The 24,139-nt window shown below is 35.6% G+C and overlaps 2 protein-coding genes and 4 long non-coding RNA genes across 24 annotated transcripts in view; 3 read left to right on the top strand and 3 right to left on the bottom strand.

Annotated features, from left to right (window-relative positions):
- The window catches only part of zmp:0000000936, a 55,787-nt gene extending 42,956 nt beyond the window's left edge, over positions 1 to 12,831 (top strand). Inside the window, exons 11-14 of one of the 14 annotated variants that reach the window (XR_015499990.1) lie at positions 7,095 to 8,815; positions 9,614 to 10,411; positions 10,501 to 12,159; positions 12,254 to 12,831. Coding sequence is in view for 1 of the 14 variants with exons in the window: in XM_087268532.1 (XP_087124658.1) it covers positions 7,095 to 7,492 (398 nt within the window). In the remaining 13 variants the exon portion in view is untranslated. Of the gene's footprint in view, positions 225 to 1,976; positions 2,135 to 5,466; positions 6,321 to 7,094 lie in introns of those variants that run through there. The other 13 variants (XR_015499987.1, XR_015499989.1, XR_015499985.1 and 10 more) reach the window with 13 other exon arrangements.
- LOC147835447 (uncharacterized) overlaps positions 1 to 24,139 on the top strand; it is a 479,758-nt gene that overhangs the window by 141,944 nt on the left and 313,675 nt on the right. The window lies entirely within an intron of this gene.
- LOC147842463 (uncharacterized) overlaps positions 1 to 24,139 on the bottom strand; it is a 758,429-nt gene that overhangs the window by 562,953 nt on the left and 171,337 nt on the right. The window lies entirely within an intron of this gene.
- On the bottom strand, positions 2,455 to 5,586 carry LOC147835451 (uncharacterized). Its single transcript, XR_015500107.1, has 2 exons — positions 4,237 to 5,586; positions 2,455 to 3,405 (listed from the first exon to the last, which is right to left on the bottom strand). It is a non-coding gene; the product is annotated as an uncharacterized LOC147835451 (long non-coding RNA).
- Positions 11,080 to 13,351, bottom strand: LOC147835450 (uncharacterized). Its single transcript, XR_015500079.1, has 3 exons — positions 12,263 to 13,351; positions 12,032 to 12,167; positions 11,080 to 11,988 (listed from the first exon to the last, which is right to left on the bottom strand). It is a non-coding gene; the product is annotated as an uncharacterized LOC147835450 (long non-coding RNA).
- The window catches only part of il1rl2 (interleukin 1 receptor-like 2), a 30,931-nt gene continuing 25,441 nt past the window's right edge, over positions 18,650 to 24,139 (top strand). For all 6 annotated transcript variants that reach the window (XR_015499999.1, XR_015500002.1, XR_015500001.1 and 3 more), the window contains exons 1-2: positions 18,650 to 18,755; positions 19,145 to 19,259. Coding sequence is in view for 1 of the 6 variants with exons in the window: in XM_087268542.1 (XP_087124668.1) it covers positions 19,175 to 19,259 (85 nt within the window). In the remaining 5 variants the exon portion in view is untranslated. The remainder of the gene's footprint in view (positions 18,756 to 19,144; positions 19,260 to 24,139) is intronic.

Below are 24,139 nucleotides of genomic sequence, written 5' to 3'. Positions count from 1 at the left end.
TACAAAGTTAAAATGCAAATAAACAGTAATTTAATGCCCTGCTACATTTGTTATTCATAATTTCATATACACATAACCACAATTTATATCATTATAAAGATAACCGTGTTCATATTAACACTAAATGAGGACTTTTCCCTCAATCTCTGGGTCTGAATGCAGACTTAGTGCAGCAGGTCTCTTGCCCTGTCTATTTTAACCATTAGCCCTGCTGTTAATCTAGAGCAGGGGTTTTCAAACTAGGGGGGCCGCAAAGAAATTTTAGATCAATGAGCCCACATGGATGAATTTTGTGTCCCGCATCATTCTGAAGGTTAATATATTTTATTATAATTTGAGCTCAAAAGTACTGCAAAAATGAAGCTTTATGCTTATGTCATTTAAATGCAGTTGACACTTTCTTGACACAGGAAAAGAAGCGCAGCGGCCCGCCTCCGTGGACGGGGACTTTTATTGAATAAGCGCTTCTGGCCAGGCGCTTCCTGACTGTGATTTTTGGCGCTTGTCTGCTGCACCTGACGGCGTTTACCTTTTACTTACGCTTACCTCTTTTACGCTAAACAACTAAACGAATGCTCAGGTCTATTTACTGACAATATTTCAATTAAAATACATGATCAATAAGTACATTATCGGTGGCTGAAAGCACTACCCTGTTTATGGCTTGCGTTCCTAAGTAACCGAGGTGCTGCGGAGCGCGCACCTCTCTCCGCAGGCTTCACTTATAGGGAACAAATAGCATTTTAAAGACACGGCACAACATTGCACCTCGTCCACAGCGCGACAGGCTTTTACACTTTGCATTGTACAAATATCAGACGGTCCTCTTTGCAGCATGGCAAACAAACATATTAAAATTGTAAAGCAAAAAGTGCTGCAATAACAATGAATAAAGCTGTCATCACATCAGCGAGTGCTTAGTTTCACTCCTGTTACACTAATGACAGCTGGATGAGCTCTGCAGTGAACCTCTTACATTGGTTCATAACTGGATGATTAAAAAAAACTAAATTGTATACACCCTGAATAAAACCACTATAGCCTTTAAAAATTATAATGCATCTGTTTGTGTTATGTTATAGGGCTATTTAATTATTAAATATTAAAATGTATTAGTGCTCTGTATTTAATGGAGCTCAACATACCTGATCAAATTTTAATACTCTGAATATAAATGCATTTTTGTTCCACTTTTTCCCATATTTATTTGTTTAATTTAAATATAATGTTCAGTATTAGTATTAATAGAACAAACTGGTATGAACATTTTAAAGTCAGCAAAGATTCTAAAATTATGCAAAGTAAAACTTGGGGCTCTTTGAACTTGAATACCCAATTCTAGATTGAATTTAGGAAATTATTTTTTTATCAGTGTAAGTCAGGATTGTCGACCTGAGTAAATTATGATGTGCACCAAAAAAAAAAGGAATAAAAATAAACAAAACACACAGCCTCCATTGTAGTATGGCTAGTTACAACAGTACAGGTAACTGTTAACAGGCTGATGAATGACAAAACTCTTTAAAACTTTAAAGCTTTAAATCTTTAGATACATTTAGACTCTCAGTTGTAAGGGTAAATACAGAAGAGTCTAGCTGTGCATAGGCTGGAAAAAAGCATAAAAATGGCATAATAACTGTGTAAAGTGACGACTTGTACACAAAATATGGCTTGATGGAATAATCCAGTGAGAGCAGACCACAATGAGTACTGCGCATCAAGATTTGATCAATAGATTGAAGCACTGAAATGTCAACTCAACTAACATCTTACAAAAATTAATCCAGATAATGAATAATATAAATTTATTGAATAATATATAATAATATAAATGTATTGAATAATACAATAAAAAAATTAAGTACAGTTGTTAATTTGAGGGGGTGGCGTCATTTTGATTTTTGGGGAGTCCCCAAAAGAATTCGCCCTACACAAAGGGGCCCTCAGCTGAAAAAGTTTGAAAACCCCTGATCTAGAGGATTTAGGCGAACACAGCAGCACGGCGATGTGTCTGAATGTGAACGAACTCCTGATAAAAGACAGCGTCCGCCATTCTCCAATTCTCGTACTGTTCTCCCGACAAAAATGCTAGCAGCACACACACAGCTTTGCTGTATTGGCCCTGACAGCATTGGTGGGAAAAATATGCAACAAACCCCGTGGATCATGGAAACAAACATATGATCCTTCATGAACGGCTAAATACTGTGTGCTGTTGGTCCGTGGACTCGTCTCACCCAGTCCTCAGCGTAGGGCCTCACAGCTTGGCCCTGGCAAGGTCAGTCTTGACTTCGGAAAGCACCACAGTCATGAATAATTAAGAAGCCGGCTCTTCTCATAGGATAAGAAAACTCCGCTATGAATAATAATGAAAAACCAACGCATCATCTTTGCACTTGCAGTTCTTTGCTATGTCGCGGATTTTGATCCACCCCAAAAATCATTTAAAACCCGGAAGCTTAAACTAGCTGATGTAGCCGGGGCCGGTCTTAACGGCTCGACTACCACTCTGCATTGTGTTGTGTTGTGTAAAGAGCTGGAGTCTGTCTGCAGGTTCAGCGGTCTCATTTATTTAAGTGCTGCACAAACAGAGAACATGCAGTTAGTCTTCTCTTAAAACTCCTCTTACGCCTGCTACTGCTCGCTCTGCTCTGTCCTCCGACAGACTCAAGCAAGAACAAAACAGTAAATATAACATATAACATAATGAAAAAATATAAGTCATTATAAAACTGTTAATTAATATAGTGAATATTTTAACTTACCAATGCTTTACAAAAACTCCACTTAATATATAATATATAACATTTACCAGTATTATATATAACACATTAAACATCAGACACATAAAACACAAAAAACAATACCTGCACAAACAGAGAACATGCAGTTAGTCTTCTCTTAAAACTCCTCTTACGCCTGCTACTGCTAAACATTCATACACAAAACAAATCGAAAATCAGCAATCAAAATACACATTTCACAGGCTAAATTTCATGCTAATATTGTGCACTGCACTTCTCTTGGTTGAAACGACAGTTTGGCAGGTTAAAACACGATATAAAGAACCCAAACACACTCATATAACTCATGTACATGTTATATAACATATTATAACAAACTCACTTCATCTAAATTACATATTTTTGTACTTTATACACACTTTTCTACGGGACAGGAGTAAATGCCTACCTCGCTCTGCTCTGTCCTCCGACAGACTGAAGCAAAGCGCGCGCTATGTCACTGACGTCACCGCGGCAACGCACGTCAATGACGTCATCGCGCCGACACGTCAAAACAAAAATAAAACATTTTCTCTTTATTTCTTACATATTAATGACCAACAAAACAAAGATTTTGCGTGAATTTATAACGAAAACATAAATAAATTTAATACCTGTTACACTGACAAAAGCTTCAAATTACCCAGTTTTCCTCACAATTAAAGCTAATTGGTGCTAATGTTGTCTTAACTGATGCTCAACACACACACATCTGTTAACATCTCAAAAAAAAAATACACAAGTATTTCTTGAAACTTTAAAAAAGTCAGTGGGTGGAAGCTATTTTGTGAGTTGGGAGTACTTTAGAATCCAAAAAGTACAAATCAACCACAAAGCTTTCTTTCTATGGGAAGGCACTAAAGAAACGTCTCTTCTGAAAGCAAAGCGCATGTGATTCACTGATTTATTTGCATGTTTAAATGCGAGGTGCGTCAAAATGTGGGATTTGAAACTCTTGCATGCCAGCCGTTGTGTAGGCATGAAAAAAAAAAACGGCTGTAAAAACAATGTCAAGTGTATAATATATGAAACACATGCAGAAATGATGTGTCATTTAAAAAATGGGATCTAATGGGTTTGTTCAGGGGTGACATGGTGGCTCAGTGGTTAGCACTGTCTCCTCACAGCAAGAAGGTCGCTGCTGGGTCAGTTGGCGTTTCTGTGTGGAGTTTGCATGTTCTCCCCATGTTGGCGTGGGTTTCCTCTGGGTGCTCCGGTTTCCCCCACAGTCCAAACACATGCGCTATGAGGGAATTCAAGGTCGCTGGATTGAGTGCTACGATAAAAACATATGCTGGAATAGTTGTCGGTTCAATCCGCTGTGGCGACCTCTGATAAATTGGAGACTTAGTTGAAGGAAAATTAATGAACATGCAAACTCCACTCAAAATGCCAACTGGCTCAGCTGGGATTTGAACTAGTGATCTTGCTGTAAGGCGACAGTGCTAACCACTGAGCCACCGTGCTGCCCCAGCCGCCCACTTCTTCAGCTGAATTTCTTTTGAAAGGGGTTTTTTAATTCTTGGTAAAAAAAAAAGGAGCTAAGAAGCTGAAACCAGTTTCCTGGCAAGGTGCTGGGTTGCGGCTGGAAGGGCATCCGCTGCATAAATCATATGCCAGAGTATTTGGCGGTTCATTCTGCTATGGCGACCGCTGGGACCACGCTGAAGGAAAGTGAATGAATGAAGCTGAGACAAGCCATCTCATAAATGCAACACTGCACTCTTTTTTCTCTCTCTCTCTCTCTCTCTCTCTCTCTCTTTCATTAGACAAATCCTCAAATACTGCAATATGAACAAACCCAGTGGTGTAAAGTAACTAATAACAAATACTTAACTGACTGTAATTGAGTAGTTTTCCTCAGGAATTGTAATTTACTAAGCAGTTTTAGAAATGTGTACTTTTACTTTTCCTTGAGTTCATTTTTAGTGCAGTATCTGTACTTTTACTCCACTACTTCATCCTGCAGTCACAACTTTATTATTTCTTGTCTATGGGGATTAGAAGAATCACTCCTGTGTTTCCTGTCCAATCAAATCACACATAGAAGGCAAATGGCCTCATCATGAACTACCTCAAGACATGGCGATTTATAATTGCAGCAAACTGTTTGGAAGCATTAAAGTGTCCAAGAAGATGCCAAAAATCTTTACACGCATTGACCCAGAGACTGTTTAAATGCATGTCACTGATGAGAAGATGACGGATGTTTACTGTATGATAACCGAAATGGCCTTAAACACCCAGCAGGCACAAGATGTCAACATGACGTCAGATTGACGTTGTACCCTAACGTCGTGGGGATGTTGCATTTTGTTTGGAAATGAAAATCAGGTGGACGTCAGAACTCAACATCAGGGCAACGTCAATGTCCATCCTAAAACCAACCTAATATCAACGTCTAATGATGTTACAGCTTGACATTGTGTGGACGTTACCACTATGACGTCTATCAGATGTTGGATTGTGGTTGCCTTACCTGAGGAATAAATGTCAGTATTTGATGTCAATATGACGTTGGTTTAAGATGTTGCCTCGGAGTTGGATTTTGGTCACTTTCTAACACAACCTAAAATTGACCAAATATCAGTGGCGTAGCGACACCCCCACCCCCCTCTGTTGATTTTAAATCTTGCACCTAACAAATATCCTCATTTAGAAATAACTAAAACTAATACTGAAGTTAATAAAAACTAAACTAAAAAAAAAAGTCATTTTAAAATATAGAAACTAATAAAAACGAGTAAATCTGCCTCTAAAACGAATTAAAACTAACTGAATTTAAAAACAAAAGTCAAAAGTGAAAAAAAAAACTAATGAAAAATCAAAACTGTTATAACCTTAGTGTTAGCCACGCCAAAACTACAAACAGACCTATTTTGACGGTCCATGAGCAAAACAAAAAGCGCAGGGCGCAAACGCAATTAGGGCGTGTCAGAATCCATATTTGCTGATTTAAGGACGGGAAAATCCACTTTGCGCCGTGGCACATGGTTTAAAAGAGTTGAGTTTATTTTCTTAATGAGTTATAGGTGTGTTTTGAGAATAAACCAATCAGAGTCTCATCTCCCATTCCCTTTAAGAGCCAGCTGCATCACGCCATAAGCAAATTTGCTATTTACAGGACGCAAAGTAAGTGTAAGTGGAAAAACTGAGCATTTCTCTAGCAAGAAAACAGTTTAACAGAGCATCTACTGTGCGAGAATGAGAGATAAAAGATCTACTTTCACTTTCGCTATCTTGGATAGGGAAACCTTTAAGCACAGACATCAATTAGTCTATAAATAATTAATTGCATTTGTTAAGCGCAAAGATTTTTTTCAAAATTATTTCTAAATTCAGTTCTAATTTCCAGCAAACAAATAAATGAACAATAATAACGAAGTGTGCTCAAAAACATGAGTTATATCCTAAAACACATGCTGTGCCCCATATGGTCTAAAACCTGACAGGTGGGCAAATCTAAGCTTGTTTTTAATAAAACAAATATAAATATGCAGATAATAAATAATACTGCTAATAATAATAACATTATACAAAAGCAAATTGAATCAACTGAAAAAGCCTCCCGAGATGAAGAAGACATAAAAGCAGTGGTTTTTCATATTTATGTAGGCTAGAAAATAATATGTTTTATAATATTTTAATCCTTTATATTTATATCCTATATATATTCTTATCATATCATATATATATATATATATATATATATATATATATATATATATATATATATATATATATATATATATATATATATATATATATATCCTTAATATTTACATTTTTTTCATATGTAAAGATATTTTGTATTGCTTTACATCTTGTGTGTATTAAGCAGTGGGTAAGCGAGGCGCAACTCTGCGCCGGACTTTAGACCGGGTTAGTTTTGGTCTAATGAAAAATCTATTATAGTTTCTCAAAATAGCAACGCGCCAACAATGCGCTTCAGAACGCCTTCCTTTTTAGACCAGAACGCCTATGGGCGCACAAATGAGCGCTAATGCATTTGCTATTTAAACAGCGTAGCGCAACGCCTCAAAACGACTCTTGCGCCGAGCTGAAACTAGCAAACAAGTATTGCGTGGTGTATGATAGGGCCCATAATCTGAGAATTTAACCGAAAACAAACAGGAAGTGCATTTTCAGATTTTCATTCAAGATTACAAGAGCAAACATGTTTTTTTTTTTATGACGTGACCAGATGAATTGTTTATCACAAAACCAGCAATGTGAGCTAACACCATAATATGGTTAGTTTAGATTTTTTTTTTTGTGTGTGTTTTAATCTCCTCCTGTGTGTTTCTGCAGCTGTGGTGGATGTGGTGCAGGAGGCTCTGAGCCGCTGCCGGCGTCTGCTGCTCCTCTACACGGCCTCTTCCCTCTGCAGTCCCGAGGCGCAGGAATGGGCGGAGCAGCAGACGGGGCTCCACCGTGCACTTGTTGATCACTCCATGAGCATCGTCCTGCTGGAGCTGGAGGAGATCCGGGACCCGCTGTGCCTGCCACTTGCCATACGCCTGCTAAAGGACAAACAGGGTGTTCTACAAGCCTGGAAGAGGAGGAGGAGGTGGGGGTGGGCGATCCAGGACAGGCGATCAGAGGAGCGGACCAGCTCTCTGCAGCCCTCGGAACGCTTCTGGAAGGAGGTGCGCTTCCACATGCCCGTCAGAGGAAAAGCTAAAGACAGAAACTGGTTCAGCTTCTAGATTAACACTGGATGCAGATGCTGTACTCAGGGTTAACAGTCTGGAGGTGGAGGGAGAAAGACACTTTTCAGGGGACGCCCACTTCTTTTGCAGAATTTCTTTCGTTTTTTCTTTAGTTAAGTGCAACATTGCACTCTTTATAAAAGACTATACATTGCACAAGACATGTCACTTGTAAAGTTTTAAATAGGGGAAAGTTTCAAAGTCATTATGGCAATATGAAGCCCCGCCCTCTAGTGCAGGAGCCAATCAGAGACAGACAATTCTCAGGGGGAGTGGCTCGAACCAGAAGTGAGTTTCTGCAGATTTTGTGTGATTTAAGCATTTATGAATGAAACTATAGAGAGAGCTGTTGTTTAATTTCATTGGTGATTCCTGATATGAAAGTTAATAGTAAGCTTGGCAAGCAGTTTTGGAGAGTTTGATGTCTCCCCATTCAAATCTACTGCCCGAGAGGTATTTCAAAGAGGGCCAAAAAAAAAACTGCTCATAAATGCAATATTGCACTCTTTTAAAGATTGTAGAAGACACAAAACGTGTCACTCGTATAGCTTTAAATGGGGGAAAGTGTAACAGTCAATATGGTGAATAAAGCTCCGCCCTCTAATGCAGGAACCAATCAGAGACAGACAATTTTCAGGGGGAGTGGCTCGAACCAGAAGTGAGTTTCTGCAGATTTTGTGTGATTCAAGCATTTATGAATGAAACTATAGAGAGAGTTGTTGTTTAATTTCATTGGTGATTTCTGATATGAAAGTTAATAGTAAGCTTGGCTAGCAGTTTTGGAGAGTTTGATGTCTCTCCATTTAAATATACTGCCCGAGAGGTATTTTAAAGAGGGCCACCGAGTGAGATGACTTGCCCTAAAGCAGGGGTGGTGTCCAAACTCGGTCCTGGAGGGCCGGCGTCCTACTTAGTTTAGCTCCAATTTGCTTCAACAGACCTGCCAGGATGTTTCTAGTATATCTTGAGGGCTTGATTAGCTTGTTAAGGTGTGTTTGATTAGGGTTTGAGCTTAACTCTCCAGGACACTGGCCCTCCATGACCGAGTTTGGACACCCCTGCCTTAAAGGGACTTTGACTCTGCAAATTAAGTGTTTAGCTTCCATATGCCCATCAGAGGAAAAGCCAAAGACAGAAACTGGTTCAGCTTCTAGATTAACACTGGATGCATATGCTGGGGTTTATACTCTGGAGGTGGAGGGAAAAGACACTTTTCAGGAGACGTTAGGTTAATTTTAATGGGACGCCCAGTTCTTCAGCAGAATTTCTTTTGCAAAAAAAAACTGCTCATAAATGCAATATTGCTCTCTTTCAAAGATTGTAGAAGACATAAAACGTGTCACTCGTATAGCTTTAAATGGGGGAAAGTGTAACAGTCAATATGGTGAATAAACCTCCGCCCTCTAATGCAGGAACCAATCAGAGACAGACAATTTTCAGGGGGAGTGGCTCTGACCAGAAGCGAGTTTCTGCAGATTTTGTGTGATTCAAGCATTTATGAATGAAACTATAGAGAGAGCTGTTGTTTAATTTCATTGGTGATTCCTGATATGAAAGTTAATAGTAAGCTTGGCTAGCAGTTTTGGAGAGTTTGATGTCTCTCCATTTAAATATACTGCCTGAGAGATGTTTCAAAGATGGCCACCAAGTGAGATGACTTGCCCTAAAGCAGGGGTGGTGTCCAAACTCGGTCCTGGAGGGCCGGCGTCCTACTGAGTTTAGCTCCAACTTGCTTCAACAGACCTGCCAGGATGTTTCTAGTATATCTTGAGGGCTTGATTAGCTTGTTAAGGTGTGTTTGATTAGGGTTTGAGCTTAACTCTCCAGGACACCGGCCCTCCATGACCGAGTTTGGACACCCCTTCCTTAAAGGGACTTTGACTCTGCAATTTAAGTGTTTAGCTTCAACATGCCCATCAGGGGAAAAGCCAAAGACAGAAACTGGTTCAGCTTCTAGATTAACACTGGATGCATATGCTGGGGTTTATACTCTGGACGTGGAGGGAAAAGACACTTTTCAGGAGACGTTAGGTTAATTTTAATGGGACGCCCAGTGCTTGAGCAGAATTTCTTTTGCAAAAAAACTGCTCATAAATGCAATATTGCACTCTTTCAAAGATTATAGCAGACACAGGACATGTCACTTGTATAGTTTTAAATGGGGGAAAGTGTAACAGTCAATATGGCAATATGAAGCCCCGCCCTCTAGTGCAGGAGCCAATCAGAGATGGACAATTCTCAGGGGGAGTGGCTCTGACCAGACTTGAGTTTTTGTTGATTTTTTGTCATTCGAGCTTTTATGAATGAAAATATAGAGAGAGCTGTTGTTTAATGTCATTGGTTATTCCTGATTTGAAAGTTAATAGTAAGCTTGTGCAAATTAAGTGTGCAAAGTGAGTAAATGTGCAAATGAAGAGTTTAGCTTTCGCATGCCCGTCAGAGGAAAAGAAAGAAACTGGTTCAGCTTTTAGATTACCACTGGATGCAGATGCTGTACTCGGGGTTCATACTCTGGAGGTGGAGGGGAAAAGACACTTTTCGGGAGACGTTGCAACATTGCATTCTTTTCTGTCTTTTCTTATTAAACAAATCCTCAAATAATGCTTTTTTTAAATATATAAACAACTTTAAAAAAAATACTTTTTTCAGGAGATGTTAGGTTTCAAGTCATCTTTATTTCTATAGCACTTTAACGATGTAGATTGTAAAAGTAGCTTTATATAGACGTTCTTGTAAACTGAAACTGCTTCAGCTCAGTTGTCACAGTTGAAGTTGAGTTTATTTCAAATCAGTGTAATGTGATGTTAATGGACCGCCTACTTTAGCAGAATTTATTTAATAATTTTAGCAGAATTTATTTCTGAATTTTATCAGAATTTATTTCCGTATTTCAGCAGAATTTATTTCAGAATTTCAGCAGAACTTATTTCCAAATTTCAGCAGAATATACTTCCAAATTTTTGCAGAATTTTTTTCCAAATTTTTGCAGAATTTCATAATTTTAGCAGAATTTATTTCAGAATTTTTGCAGAATTTATTTTTACATTTTAGCAAAATTTATTTCAGAATTTTTGCAGAATTTATTTTTACATTTTAGCAGAATTTATTTCAGAATTTTAGCAGAATTAATTTCAGAATTTTAGCAGAATTTATTTCAGAATTTTAGCAGAATTTATTTCAGAATTTTTGCAGAATTAATTTTTACATTTTAGCAGAATTTATTTTAGAATGTTTGCAGAATTTATTTTTTTATTTTAGCAGAATTTATTTCAGAATTTTTGCAGAATTTATTTTTTTTATTTTAGCAGAATTTATTTCAGAATTTTTGCAGAATTTATTTCAGAATTTTTGCAGAATTTATTTTTACATTTTAGCAGAATTTATTTAGTTATTATTATTATTATTATTTGTAAAACTATTTTCAAAAAGCAGCTCATGAATGCAGCATAATTATCAATGCAAATTTTTTTATCAAAAATACTGTTATTAGACTCTTTAAAGGGATATGTCAGCCAGTTTATGAAATTGTCATCATTTACTCAAGCTTTTCTTCTGCTTTTTTTCTTCTGCTGAACCCAAAAGCAGATATTTTCAACACTGTATCAAACTGGTTGCAATTGACTTCCATAGTATTTGTTTTTCTTTCTACTGATGGCAATGGTTTTCTTCTACTAATGGCTATGGTTACCTATTTTCAACATTTGTGTTTAATAGAAGTAAAAAAAAAAAAATGGAAAATTGCTATGACCAGATAATAAATACCACTCAAAAAAAGTCACCCTCTAAATATTATGTTTATATATCAATATATACCATTACTCATGGTTTGTAAATCATTATTTAAAAATATGTCATCTATGGCATCAAAGTCAGCACTTTCAGGGGACTAAAAATACATGTTTGTCGACCACATGTCATTTTCATATGTCTTTGCACAGTGGACTATCTTTCAGCAGCAATATTATGGATATTTAAATATCTGTCTATTGTCAAATATATAACTGGAGTGTGTGTGTGTGTATGTGTGTGTGTGTGCATTAAACAAATGACTTTGCAATATTTCCCCAAATTAATCGATGGAAAATTGCCGTTGAGAGTTTTTCACCCCAATTGTTTTGCTTCAATCACACACTGCTGGGAAATACCTTGCAAAATGTTTGCCTTGTTATTAATAAAATGAATGGGACTTTTACTTTAGAACCCAAGCTTTGATTATAACCTAAACAAATCAACCACAAAACTTTCTATGGGAAGGCACTAAAGAGACGTCTCTTCTGAAAGCAAAGCGGATGTGATTCACTGATTTATTTGCATGTTTAAATGCGAGGTGCGTCAAAATGTGGGATTTGAAACTCTTGCATGCCAGCCGTGGTGTAGGCATGAACAAGAAACTGCTGTAAAAAATGATGTCAAGTGTATAATATATGAAACACATGCAGAAATTGTGTATATAATTTTAAAATGGGATCTAATGGGTTTTTGTGGCATGTGCACTAGTCAGTTTACACCCTAAAAATACTGTTTTTTTTAACCTACATGGACGAACCTAATGCTAAGTTAACCTTTTGTCAATTTAAAGGGCTAGTTCACCCCTAAAAATGACAATTTACTCACTATTTACTATCTCTGAAGACATTACAACCCTCTATGGATTTCTTTATTCTGTTGAACACTAAAGAAGATGCTTTGAAGAATGTTGAAAACCTGTAACCATTGACTTCCATAGTGGAAAAAACACCTACTGTACTGTGGTAACAGGTTTTCAACATTCTTCAAAATATCTTCTTTTATTCAGTATATCTTCTTCTGTGTTAAACATAGGAAAGGTAGTCAAACTGGTTTGGATCAAGAATGGTGACAGATTTTTCAGATCTTGGAGAACTATCCCATTAATTTTACTTGCATATTGAAACTCAAGTATTGGGTTTGTACAAGTTTGACCCAACATTGGGTTAAACAACCCAGAATTGTTTAGAGTGTAGCACTAAATTAAATTTTTGCAGTCACACTGTACGTCGCTTGTGTATATACTCTTTCCTTTTTAATGTACATTATGAAGTCTGTTTGCTGTTTTTGTTGTTCTGCTCGTCAGACGGGACTCTCTGTCGACAGATGAAACCTGTTTGAAGGCAGTCTTTGGTTTGACCTTCTGTTCGCTTGCTAGATGTTCAGAAATGACACACTTTACTTTCAAACCAGAGGAGATTTACAGAAAGGTAAAGCGACCACAAAGCCTGACCCAGATAATAATCCACAGCTTTCTGTTCTGTGCTGCATGAATTAGAGGACAGTCAGGTTAAACATATTAAATAAAACATCTTTGGCTTGCTTAAGAATATTTCTCAGGATGAATTTATTTTTGTTGATGCTTTGATTTTCATTGTTAACATGGACATTATTGAACATTTGGGGCACGAAACAATTGATAAAATAAATTACAGTAAATTAAATAAGTGGAATTGTCTACTAAAAATAAAAACGCACACAAATACTTGACAAAAAATAAACAATTAAAAATATTTGAAGTATTTTTTGTTGCAAAAGTTACTTCATGATGTCTCACTACGTTATTAATCTGATTAATTATCAATGCAAAATTGTTGTCAAAAATTCTGCTACTGGGCTCTTTAAAGGCAGAGTTCAGCCAAAAATGAAAATTCTGCCATCATTTACTCGTGCTTTTCTTGTTTGTTTTCATCTGCTGAACCCAAAAGCAGATATTTTCAAGACTGTAGAAAACTGGTTGCCATTGACTTCTATAGCATTTGTTTTTCTTTCACCGGATGGCAATGGTTACCAGTTTACAACATTTGTGTTTAATAGAAGAAGAAATCAAAAAATAAACTTGCCAAATACCAAATACTCAAATAAGTCTGCTGAATCTGCTAAAAACATATTTAGCTTACTCAAGAATATTTCTCAGGATGAATTTATTTTTGTTGATGCTTCGATTTTTATTATTAACATGTACATTATAGAACATTTGGGGCATGAACCAATTGATAAAATAAATTACAGTAAATTAAATAAGTGGAATATTCTACTAAAAATAAACACACACAAATACTTGAAAAAAAATGATTAAAAATATCTGAAAGTATTTTTTGTTGCAAGATTTACTTGATGATGTCTCACTACGTTATTAATCTAATTAATTATCAATGCAAATTTGTTATTAAAAATACTGCTAGGCTCTATAAAGGGAGAGTTCAGCCAAAAATTCTGCCATCATTTACTCGTGCTTTTCTTGTTTGTTTTCATCTGCTGAACCCAAAAGCAGATATTTTCAAAACTGTAGAAAACTGGTTGCCATTGACTTCTATAGTATTTGTTTTTCTTTCACCGGATGGCAATGGTTACCAATTTACAATACTTGTGTTTAATAGAAGAAGAAATAAAAAAAGAAACTTGCCAAATACCAAATACTCAAATAAGTCTGCTGAAAAACATCTAGGCTTACTCAAGAATATGATGCTTTGATTTTCATTGTTAACATGGACATTATGGAACATTTGGGGCACAAAACAATTGATAAAATAAATTACAGTAAATTAAATAAGTGGAATAATCTACTAAAAATAAACACACACAAATACTTGAATAAAAAATGATTTAAAATATCTGAAAGTATTTTTTGTTGCAAAATTTACTTGATGATGTCTCGCTACATTATTAATTGTTTAATTATCAATGCAAATTTGTTATCAAAAATACTGCTACTGGGCTCTTTAAAGGGAGAGTTCGGCCAAAAATGAAAATTCTGCCATCATTTACTCATGCTTTTCTTGTTTGTTTTCAACTGCTGAACCCAAAAGCAGATATTTTCAAGACTGTAGAAAACTGGTTGCTATTGACTTATTGACTTCCATAGTATTTGTTTTTCTTTCTACTGATGGCAATGGTTACCAGTTTACAACATTTGTGTTTAATAGAGGAAGAAATTTAAAAAGAAACTTGCCAAATACCAAATACTCAAATAAGTCACCCATTAAATATAAATATATCAATACTGGAGGTTTGGAAAACATTGAAAATAAAAAAGATGTCAAAGTCAGCATTTTCAGGGAATCAAAAATAGATGTTTGTCAATCACATTTGACCAAAATTAGGTGTGCAAACATGATATTGTTTTCACGTCTTTGCACAGTGGTCTATCTTTCAGCAGCAATATTTTTATATATATTTAAATATGTATAATGATAAGACTAAATTTATTAATAAGCTAAAGGTGCAGTATGTAAGTTTGACACCCAGTGGTTGAACTAGGTATTGCACTCTTGGATCAAAACACGTTTTCACTTGGCTCCATGCAAGCGCAGGTTGCCAGATTGGCATGAGTGTGCCTCACTATCGAACCTAAAGGCTGATTTGAAAAGTTTTTTAACTAAAAGCAATGGCACGCAATATTATAAAGGAATATTTTCTATATTAAAAGGTGTTTTTGTCCTAACCAAACACCTGAAATTTCTATTTTAGAAACGGCTTCAATTTCTTGTAGGTGAGCAACAGGATAATCAGCTCAGGTACAGCTCATGTGCTTTATTCAGTGTTAAATGCTAATAATGTGAGTTTGAATGCCACTTTGACATTTATTGCCATACTACTGAAAGCAGCAGCAGATAGTTCACCTCAGATCTGGAAAATAAAATAATCGCCTGAAATCGAACTGTAGAACAGTAACAGTGCAAACCAACAAATATCAGTGATCCAGCATCTACATTTAATCATGTAAAGAGGTTTATGTATTAATTATATTAATAAACTACCATTTCGTGAGTGAGTGCATATTCTGTGCTTCTGAATGGCTGTACTAAAATGTCTGTCATAGTCTGGTGCAATCTCCAATTGTTTTTACTAAGAATAAACCTTTCTTCATCCTTCTGGGAAGGTTATTTCAGTAATCTTTAAAAGTAATCTCTGAAAACATTCACAGAATGTTATTTTTTCTGGTTCTCCAAAAACGGGAACAGCATGAGATCATACGATAGTATATTACAGTAAATGCAAACGCTAGAGTTTTTGAATCATTCTAAAGAACACTTTAAAATTATGGTCCATTAGTTCATGTTAATGAATGTATTTACTAATTAATAAGCATTTAATACAGCATTTATTCATCTTTGTTATTGTTATTCAAGTTAAATAGCATTAGTTCATGGTTCACGTTGACTCAGAGTGCGTTGACTAATGTTAACAAGCACAGGATTGGCTTTTAATAATGCACTAGTTAATGTTGAACTATGATTATTAAATACTTTACAGGTTTATTCATCTTTAGTTAATGTCAGTAAACACATTAACTGGACCATTATTCTAAAGTGTTTCCAAGAACTTTAGTTCTAAATTTCCTCCTGTAACACAACAACTAATGTAAACAAATGACCCAATACTTGAGGTTTTTAAGCATTGTACAATACATCAAAGTTATGTAGTAAAACCTAAAGTATGTATTACAGTTAATCAGTTCACTATTTTTAATAGGCTACGTATATGTTGTAGAATTGATTTAAACATAATCATACTATAATAAAGAATAATACACATTTTGGTTAAAAATTAGTGTAGTATTTACTATAAATTACTACTTTATGTACAGTAAAACTCAGAATTATTTGCCCCCCTTGATTTTTTTTCTGTTTTTAAATATTTTCCAAATGATGTTTAACAGAGTAAGAACATTTTCACAGTATGTCTGATAATATTTTTTCTTCTGGAGAAAGTCTTATTTACTTTATTTCGGCTAGAATACTAGCAGTTTTAATTTTTTTTAAAGCCATTTTAAGATCAAAATTATTAGCCTCTTTAAGCTATATATATATATATATATATATATATATATATATATATATATATATATATATATATATTACAGAACAAACCATCATTATACAATAACTTGCCCAATTACCCTAATCTGCCTTGTTAATCTAAATAACCTAGTTAAGCCTTTAAATGTCACTTTAAGCTTTACTAACCTTGAGTTTTTTTTGTAGTTAATGATTTTTTTATGTTAAAACATTTGGCATTTTAAATTCATGCATGTGAATTGTTTCATATGTTTTACCTTGAATACATATGTACGTACCAATTTGGTCCTTTCTTCTTTGGCTCTCGGCGAAGGCGGTCGCTCTTTTTCCCTCTCCGTCCCATATCTCTCCTTGCTAGCACGTCTTGTCTCGTCTTATTCTATCTCTGAGGCTCTCCTTGTCCTGCTTTCCAAACGAAAAAGGAATTATGGATTTGATCAACTGGTCTCTGAATGCAATTGACACCATCTTCTCAACGAGATCGCTGGGCTCCGGGGAACCCAGCTGCCCTGCGGGGACGCTCGCAGCTGGATATGTGATGGACGGGTGGGAGAAGTGGAGAGTCCTCTGTCTAGCTGCTCTGTCTCTGGAGGATATTGAAGATATCTACCTATTCGGAACTTTGATAACAGGGTTTCTGCTGATGGGCTTATGCGGGGCCCTGGGATATCGGAAACTGATAAAAGCGGTCAGCGCAGCTCAAAACCCCACTAGGCTGGCCGGCTTGATTGAAACACTGATGGGTAGGGTCGCGAATCAGACTATGGTCCTTGACCGCAAACTGGAAACCATCGAGGTGAAGCTAGCGGCTCTGCAACAAATTTTGGCCAGATCGGGAGACGAGTGATGGACATTAAATATCTGTGAAATTGGCAGATATTGACCTAAAGTGGAAGTATCTTACTGTCTTTTTTTCGGCTCTCCTCTTACTCCTGCCAGACGGCCTCGGCTGGAAGTAAACAACTCCCTGGGATAAGCAAGATAAGCAGACGCTCTGAAATTCCTGCCCCTGTCAAGGACACCTGCGGGACTCTGGACTATGCAGGCTCACACACACACAAACATATCTACAGATAAACATTCACCACCGATCCCCATCCAAACGCCTTCGTGTGCTTTTACCCACGTGGGGCGTGGGCGGGGCTGTGACATGCGCCGGAAATGGCTGCTGGGCCAGTTGGCTGCCCGCACTCAACGGATTGTTTTCCATTACCCCTGTTCCCATCCCCTCTGTCTATGTTGTGTCTTGCCGGTGTGCTTATGCTAAGATAGGGCTGTTTTTCTCCCTTTTCTCACTTTGTCCTAATCAAGGGCAAGCTGAGGGGGTGTTTTTTAGCCTAACTGTCCAAATGTATCTTTCTTCGTTTCTAAATGCTACCTCCTAAGATCTGTCTCCCCTGAAAAGTTGTTTGTGATGTTTTGTGTATGGTCTGGGGGGTCCAATTTTCACTATACGAAAGTGTAGTGACAAATAAAGGCTTGATTGATTGATTGATTGATTGATTGAAGTAATTTGGAGAAAAAACTTGACCTCTCAGGCAACCCATAAATATGAAACAAATTGTTTTAAATGCAGCTTGAGGTAAAGCGTATTTACATTTAAAAATGTTAAATAAAGCTAATACAATATTGACCGGTTTGTTTTTTTATGTGGTTAATGATTTTAAAAGAAAACTAACAATTACATTTAAAAATATAACGTATTAATTGAATCAAATTAACCTATTATTCAAATAAAAATAAGGGTAGAAAAAACAACCTGTTTGGTTTTATATATATATATATATATATAAATGTATATATAAATATATATATATATATATATATATATATATATATATATATATATATATATATATATATAATTTAAATGTACTTTAAATAAAATACACTTTTAAAAGTAAACTTTAATTGTACTTAAAATATGTCCATTTTAACACAGCATATTTCAAATAGCTTAAAGTTCATCTTGAGTATATATAAAATACCAACTAATATGCTTGAAGTTGATCCAAATTAACACATTTAATATGCACTTAGTATAGTACAATTAAAATATGATAATTATGTCCAAAAAAGTACAACTTAAGTACATTTTCTTTTCACCTATAGGTAGTTAACATTAATTATCTGTGAACAACTTTTAACTAACACAAATGAACATTGTAATAAATGTATTGTTTATGCATGTTAGTAAATGCATTACCTAACCTTATTGTATACAGCTATTACTATATAAAGCCTGTAAATAAGCTTTACAAATAGCCTATCATCAGGAAATAAGCTGGTAATATTTAGAGAGGAAGTTTCCAAATGTAGGGTGGGATGATGTTTTCTCCACTGTCTCGCAGTATTGAGAAGAAAAAGCAGTGTAAAGTAATTTACAGCCGACCTGGAAACTCCAAGAAGTATTTCAGAGCATCGCCATTTCTTCAGCGCTCACACTGCATGAGGTAAGACACGTCTACAGCCTACAGCTTTATGTAATGTTTCATTTTCAGCACTTTTTAATATAATCTTCTATTTCTTTTACTTTTAGTTAGCATGTATGCATGTTTAAGCCTACTTTTGTGGTTATATAACTGTCAACGAGCAGTTTTCTTTGAGGAAAATGCATTATTGAGGATCAGAACTCATTTTTTCCATGTTTCTGTCTTGGAAAACCCCATAATACTTTCATTTCGACGTGATATAAAACGGGCAATTTGACTGCTAGACATGTCTGTGTTTGTGTTTCGTTTCCCGATGTCTGTCACGAAGGGATAACATGTTTGTCCGAAGCGCTATGGTGTTTTTGAGCGAGTAGTAGGTTTACTTTTGTTTCTGTTGTCATTTATTTCAGAGTCTGTCGGACCGCACTGACAATAACAACATGATCCTGTTGCCGCGAAAACCCGTCATGAATTTTTCCACGTTATACTTTCGATTGATTTTACTCTTTGCTCTTTGGATTTCAGGTAAGATTTCACTTCTAGATCGCTGTTTTCAATAAGACTTTAGTATTAGCTGGGGTTTATTTGGTAATTGTATGTGGAAAATGTAGGCTACAACCTACGTTGAGTGGGGTCCTAGCGTATATAGCAAGCAGAATTGGCTTTAAAGATTAGCATTTCCAGCGTCATTCGTCGTAGTAATTGTTTTATTTCTATTTTTAACTAAAAATATTTAGTTCGAGAGCTCATTAAATTGATTCTTTGCAATTAGAAAGAATATATTACAATAATTTAATAAGTAGTGAACACCCCTTGTCAAATAGTGTCTTCATGACGCCCATTCTGTTTAGAGCTCAGCAATTTAATATTATCTAGTAAAGATGTTGGCTAGTATTTGAGCTTTATTTTTAGTGTCCAAAAAAAAAAAAAAAAAAAAAAAAAATTGTATTATATTTTAATTTTCTAAAAAAAACTTTTCTGGTTTTGACTGCGCCCCCAGTCTAGTTAGGCTGGTCAAGCTGGTTTTAGCTGGTCATATCCCAGCCTGACCAGCTAGGACCAGGCTGGAAATAGCTGGAAACCAGCCTGGGAATGGCCAAAACCCCTCTAAAACCAGACTGGTCAACTAAAACCAGCCAACCAGCCTAGGCTGGTTTAAGATGTTTTTCTTCAGCAGGGATTTCAGTGGCATTGTATTATATTTTGAGGGACAAAATTAACACCCAATACACTCTGATCAAGTTGTATATCGATCAATATATGCAAACAGTTTATATTCCAGTTATAATTAAATTCTGTTTTGACCTATTAAATTAATTTTGTCATATTAACCAGTCATATGTCTTCATTGGCTACTATTCTGTTTAATAACTCTGCAATTTAATATTAACTAGTAAAGAGATGTAGGCTAGTATTTGAGCTTTATTTTTAGTGTCCATAAAAAACTAATTGTATCATATTTTACTTTTCTAAAAATTCTTCATAATAGTCTTATATCACTCTAATATAGTCTTATCAGTGGTATTTCAATGGCACTGTATTGTTTTTGAGAGGCAAAATGAACACCCAATATACTCTGATCAAGTTGTATATCGATCAATATATGCATACAGTATATATTCCAGTTATAATTAAATTCTGTTTTGACCTATTAAATTAATTTTGTCATATTAACCAGTCATATGTCTTCATTGGCTACTATTCTGTTTAATAACTCTGCAATTTAATATTAACTAGTAAAGAGATGTAGGTTAGTATTTGAGCTTTATTTTTAGTGTCCATAAAAAACTAATTGTATCATATTTTACTTTTCTAAAAATTCTTCATAATAGTCTTATATCTCTCTAATATAGTCTTATCAGTGGTATTTCAATGGCACTGTATTGTTTTTGAGAGGCAAAATGAACACCCAATATACTCTGATCAAGCTGTATATCGATCAATATATGCATACAGTATATATTCCAGTTATAATTAAATTCTGTTTTGACCTCTTCAAATTAATTGTGTTATATTAACCAGTCATATGTCTTCATTGACTCCAATTCTGTTTAATTACAGTGCTCTGCAATTGAATATTTACTAGTAAAGAGATCCTGTATTTGTGTGTCCTTAATAAAAACAAATCAAATTAAGTCACTTTTTGCTCAAAATTCTTTATAATATCCATATTTCACTATAAAATAGACCAATCAATGGTATTTCAATAGCATTGTTGTATATTTCAATGGACAAAATGAACACTTAATCCCAACAAACTCTGATCAATATCGATTAATATTGATTTAATGTTATACCAAAATAAAAGCAAGACATTTGAAGGTATATTGAAATAAATAGTACAATTCCTGATATGATTTACACCTTAAATAATCACTGAATTGTAGATTAATCCCATAACTATACTACATGTATATCAGTACTGATATCAATGTCATTATCAGTTAACTAGCTACTAGCTGGTTAAAAATAATTATGAGATAAGTGTTTTGCTGAGCTGCACTCGTATCTAAATGCAATCAAAGAGTTCAAATACTATTGCAGAGCTCTGTTATTTATTTTATTAGCAATAAAACACATTACACCTGCATTTAATTGCAGAGTTATTTATAATAACAGCTAGATTAGAGAGCTCTCTAGTTTACTAGGACTTATTAGTATTAGAAATCAACTAAATAGCTTTCTAGTTGGAGTTCTTACTAAAAAATATTTAGAGATCTGTGTAAACTAATTTATTACTATTTTATTGAACTCTCTAGTTTAATTCTTTCTAGTAAAATAGCAAGTAAAGCTGGTAATATTTTGCGCCAATACAGCTTGCCATATCCCATTCATTTATTAATTTTCCTTTGGCTGAGTCCCATTATTTATCAGGCTTCGCCACAGCGGAATGAACCGCCAACTTATCCAGCAAATGTTTTACACTGTGGATGCCCTTCCAACTGCAACCCAGAACTGGGAAACATCCATACACACTCATTCACACACATACAATATGGACAACTTAGTTTATTCAGTTCACCTACAGCGCATGTAGCACCTGGAGGAAACCCACACCAACACGGGAAGAGCATGCAAAGACCACAAATAAACAACCTTCTTGCTGTGAGGCGACAATGCTAACCACTGAGCCATCATGTCGCCCTATTCCATACAATTAAAAATCCAAATATTGTAGAATTAATCCTTTTAAATAGAAAACTGTACCATAAAAACTTATTTTTAACTTATTTTCAAGTTAAGAATATCTGCGTTGTTTTCCACGTCGCATTTTCTATTCTAATCATTTAGTGTATTACATATAAAATACATTAAATTACATTTTAGAATTTTACTAGCCTTTGCATAATCCTAAACAAAGCTTACATTATGTTGACTTTTATTTTTTAGTTGCAAACTATGTGCAGATGCATTGCAGTCCTTAAAGTAACATTCCCCAGTTCACAGCTTCAGTTTACCAACTAACCGCAAAAACACATTGCACTCCCCTCAGCTGCGGTTGCTGAACCTTTCAAAACTCCAGGTGAGAAAAAAATACTTTCAATGGTTAAAAAAAGATCAGAGAGTGTGCTCATTTTACTCTGAACAGCATTTTGAACGTTTGAGAAGCTGAAAGGTTTTTGGTTTTCTAAACGGATGCTCGCAAGGGGCTCTTACTGGATTTAACTATAACCACAGAAGATTTCCTGATAATATTTGGTGCACGTAAACTACACACAGTTATGGTTAAAATGATAATGAACCACTATTGAGGAGTGAAGATGTAGATGGATATATTAATGAACCCAGCATGCTGAAATAATGCGTGTTCATTCAGCTGCTTTAAAATAAGAGCATATTTTATTTTGCAGTGGTTTAGGTTGTTGTTTGTTTGTTTATTTCTATTTATTTATTTGTTTGTTTGTTTGTATTTTTTAATAATGTGCTTTATTTATTTTTCTTTTTTACTTTATCAACTATTTTAATAAAAACACACAGTAAATGCATAATTTTTGGACTTTTAGTCCCCTTTGTTTATTGGAGTATAAATAAAAGTTGTTTTGTATGGAAGAAAGGAATTTTTGATAAAAATAAAATGGTTTGTTCTTAAACATTTTTTAAATTAAACAATTAAGAATTTTAATAAAAAAATAAATATTGGTTTTGGCGAGGCAGTGGCGCAGTAGGTAGTGCTGTCGTCTCACAGCAAGAACAGGGTTCAACGCTAAGGATTTTTTCTACTGCTCCAATTGAGCAAGTGGTTCAGATTTTTACTTGCCCTGCCAAAATTTTTACTGGCGCCCCCCCCCCCCCAAAAAAAAGGTAAGTTAATAGCTATGTTTTAGCCACATATTTTAAATAATGTGTCTAAAATACAGTCTGCGAATCTAAAATTTCAATACTTAAAAAATTGTTAATAAAAGTGTAATGCAAACAAAAAGAGCAGTATAGAAAATGTAGAGGTATTTTATTGCGGTTCGAAATTATTCAAAAGGTGGGTGACTTGTCAAACTGACGGCAAACTTTGCAAAACATCACTTTATTTTTTTGTTGCGATGTTCGCACGTAAATGTCTGCTTCCAAGATGTTAGAAACAGACATTTTCTTTTAGCCTTATAATTTGATGTTGCTGCCATGTTGCTGTTTCTTCGCTGTACTGGTTGTTACCAGGTTACTGAAAAAAATAGCATGCTCAAAACATCAAATCAGAGAAGAGGAACCAGAAAGCAATATGGTGTTTACGACATCACAGAGAAGGTAGTGTTTAAAGACTTAAAAGCACAAACTTAAAATGCACGCAATTGAAAAATAGTCGAAGACAAATTAAATGTTAGTGACATGGCAGCACTGTCCCAATCGGGCCAGTAATGATCCTGTCTACTGTCCCAAGCGTCTCTCACGCTGGCCCTGGGCCACCGGGCAGTCCTTATTGTTGAGCCCTGAAGAAGGTCGCTGGGTCGCTGGTTCGAACCTCAGCTCAGTTGGCGTTTCTGTGTGGAGTTTGCATGTTCTCCCTGCCTTCGCGCGGGTTTCTTCCGGGTGCTCCGGTTTCCCCCACAGTCCAAAGACATGCGGTACAGGTGAATTGGGTAGGCTAAATTGTCCGTAGTGTATGAGTGTGTGTGTGAAAGTGTGTATGGATGTTTCCCAGAGATGGGTTGCGGCTGGAAGGGCATTCGCTGCGTAAAAACTTGCTGGATAAGTTGGCGGTTCATTCCGCTGTGGCGACCCCGGATTAATAAAGGGACTAAGCCGACAAGAAAATGAATGAATGAATGAATGAATGAATATTGGGTTTTGATATGGATTATCCAGCCCAGGCTCATTCTGGAAACGTAGCCCCGCTGGTGTTTCTGGAGACCGCGAAATACGTCCTGGGAGGCACGTATTTGTGCAGTTTTTGTTTTCCTGAATCCACGAGAGGC

This window comes from Danio rerio, chromosome 9, assembly GCF_052040795.2.
Source record: "Danio rerio strain M-AB ecotype USA chromosome 9, GRCz13ab, whole genome shotgun sequence".
In the NCBI taxonomy this organism is placed as follows: Eukaryota; Metazoa; Chordata; class Actinopteri; order Cypriniformes; family Danionidae; genus Danio; species Danio rerio.
Note: the sequence above shows the minus strand (reverse complement) of the source record. Positions and strands in the feature narration are given on the sequence as shown.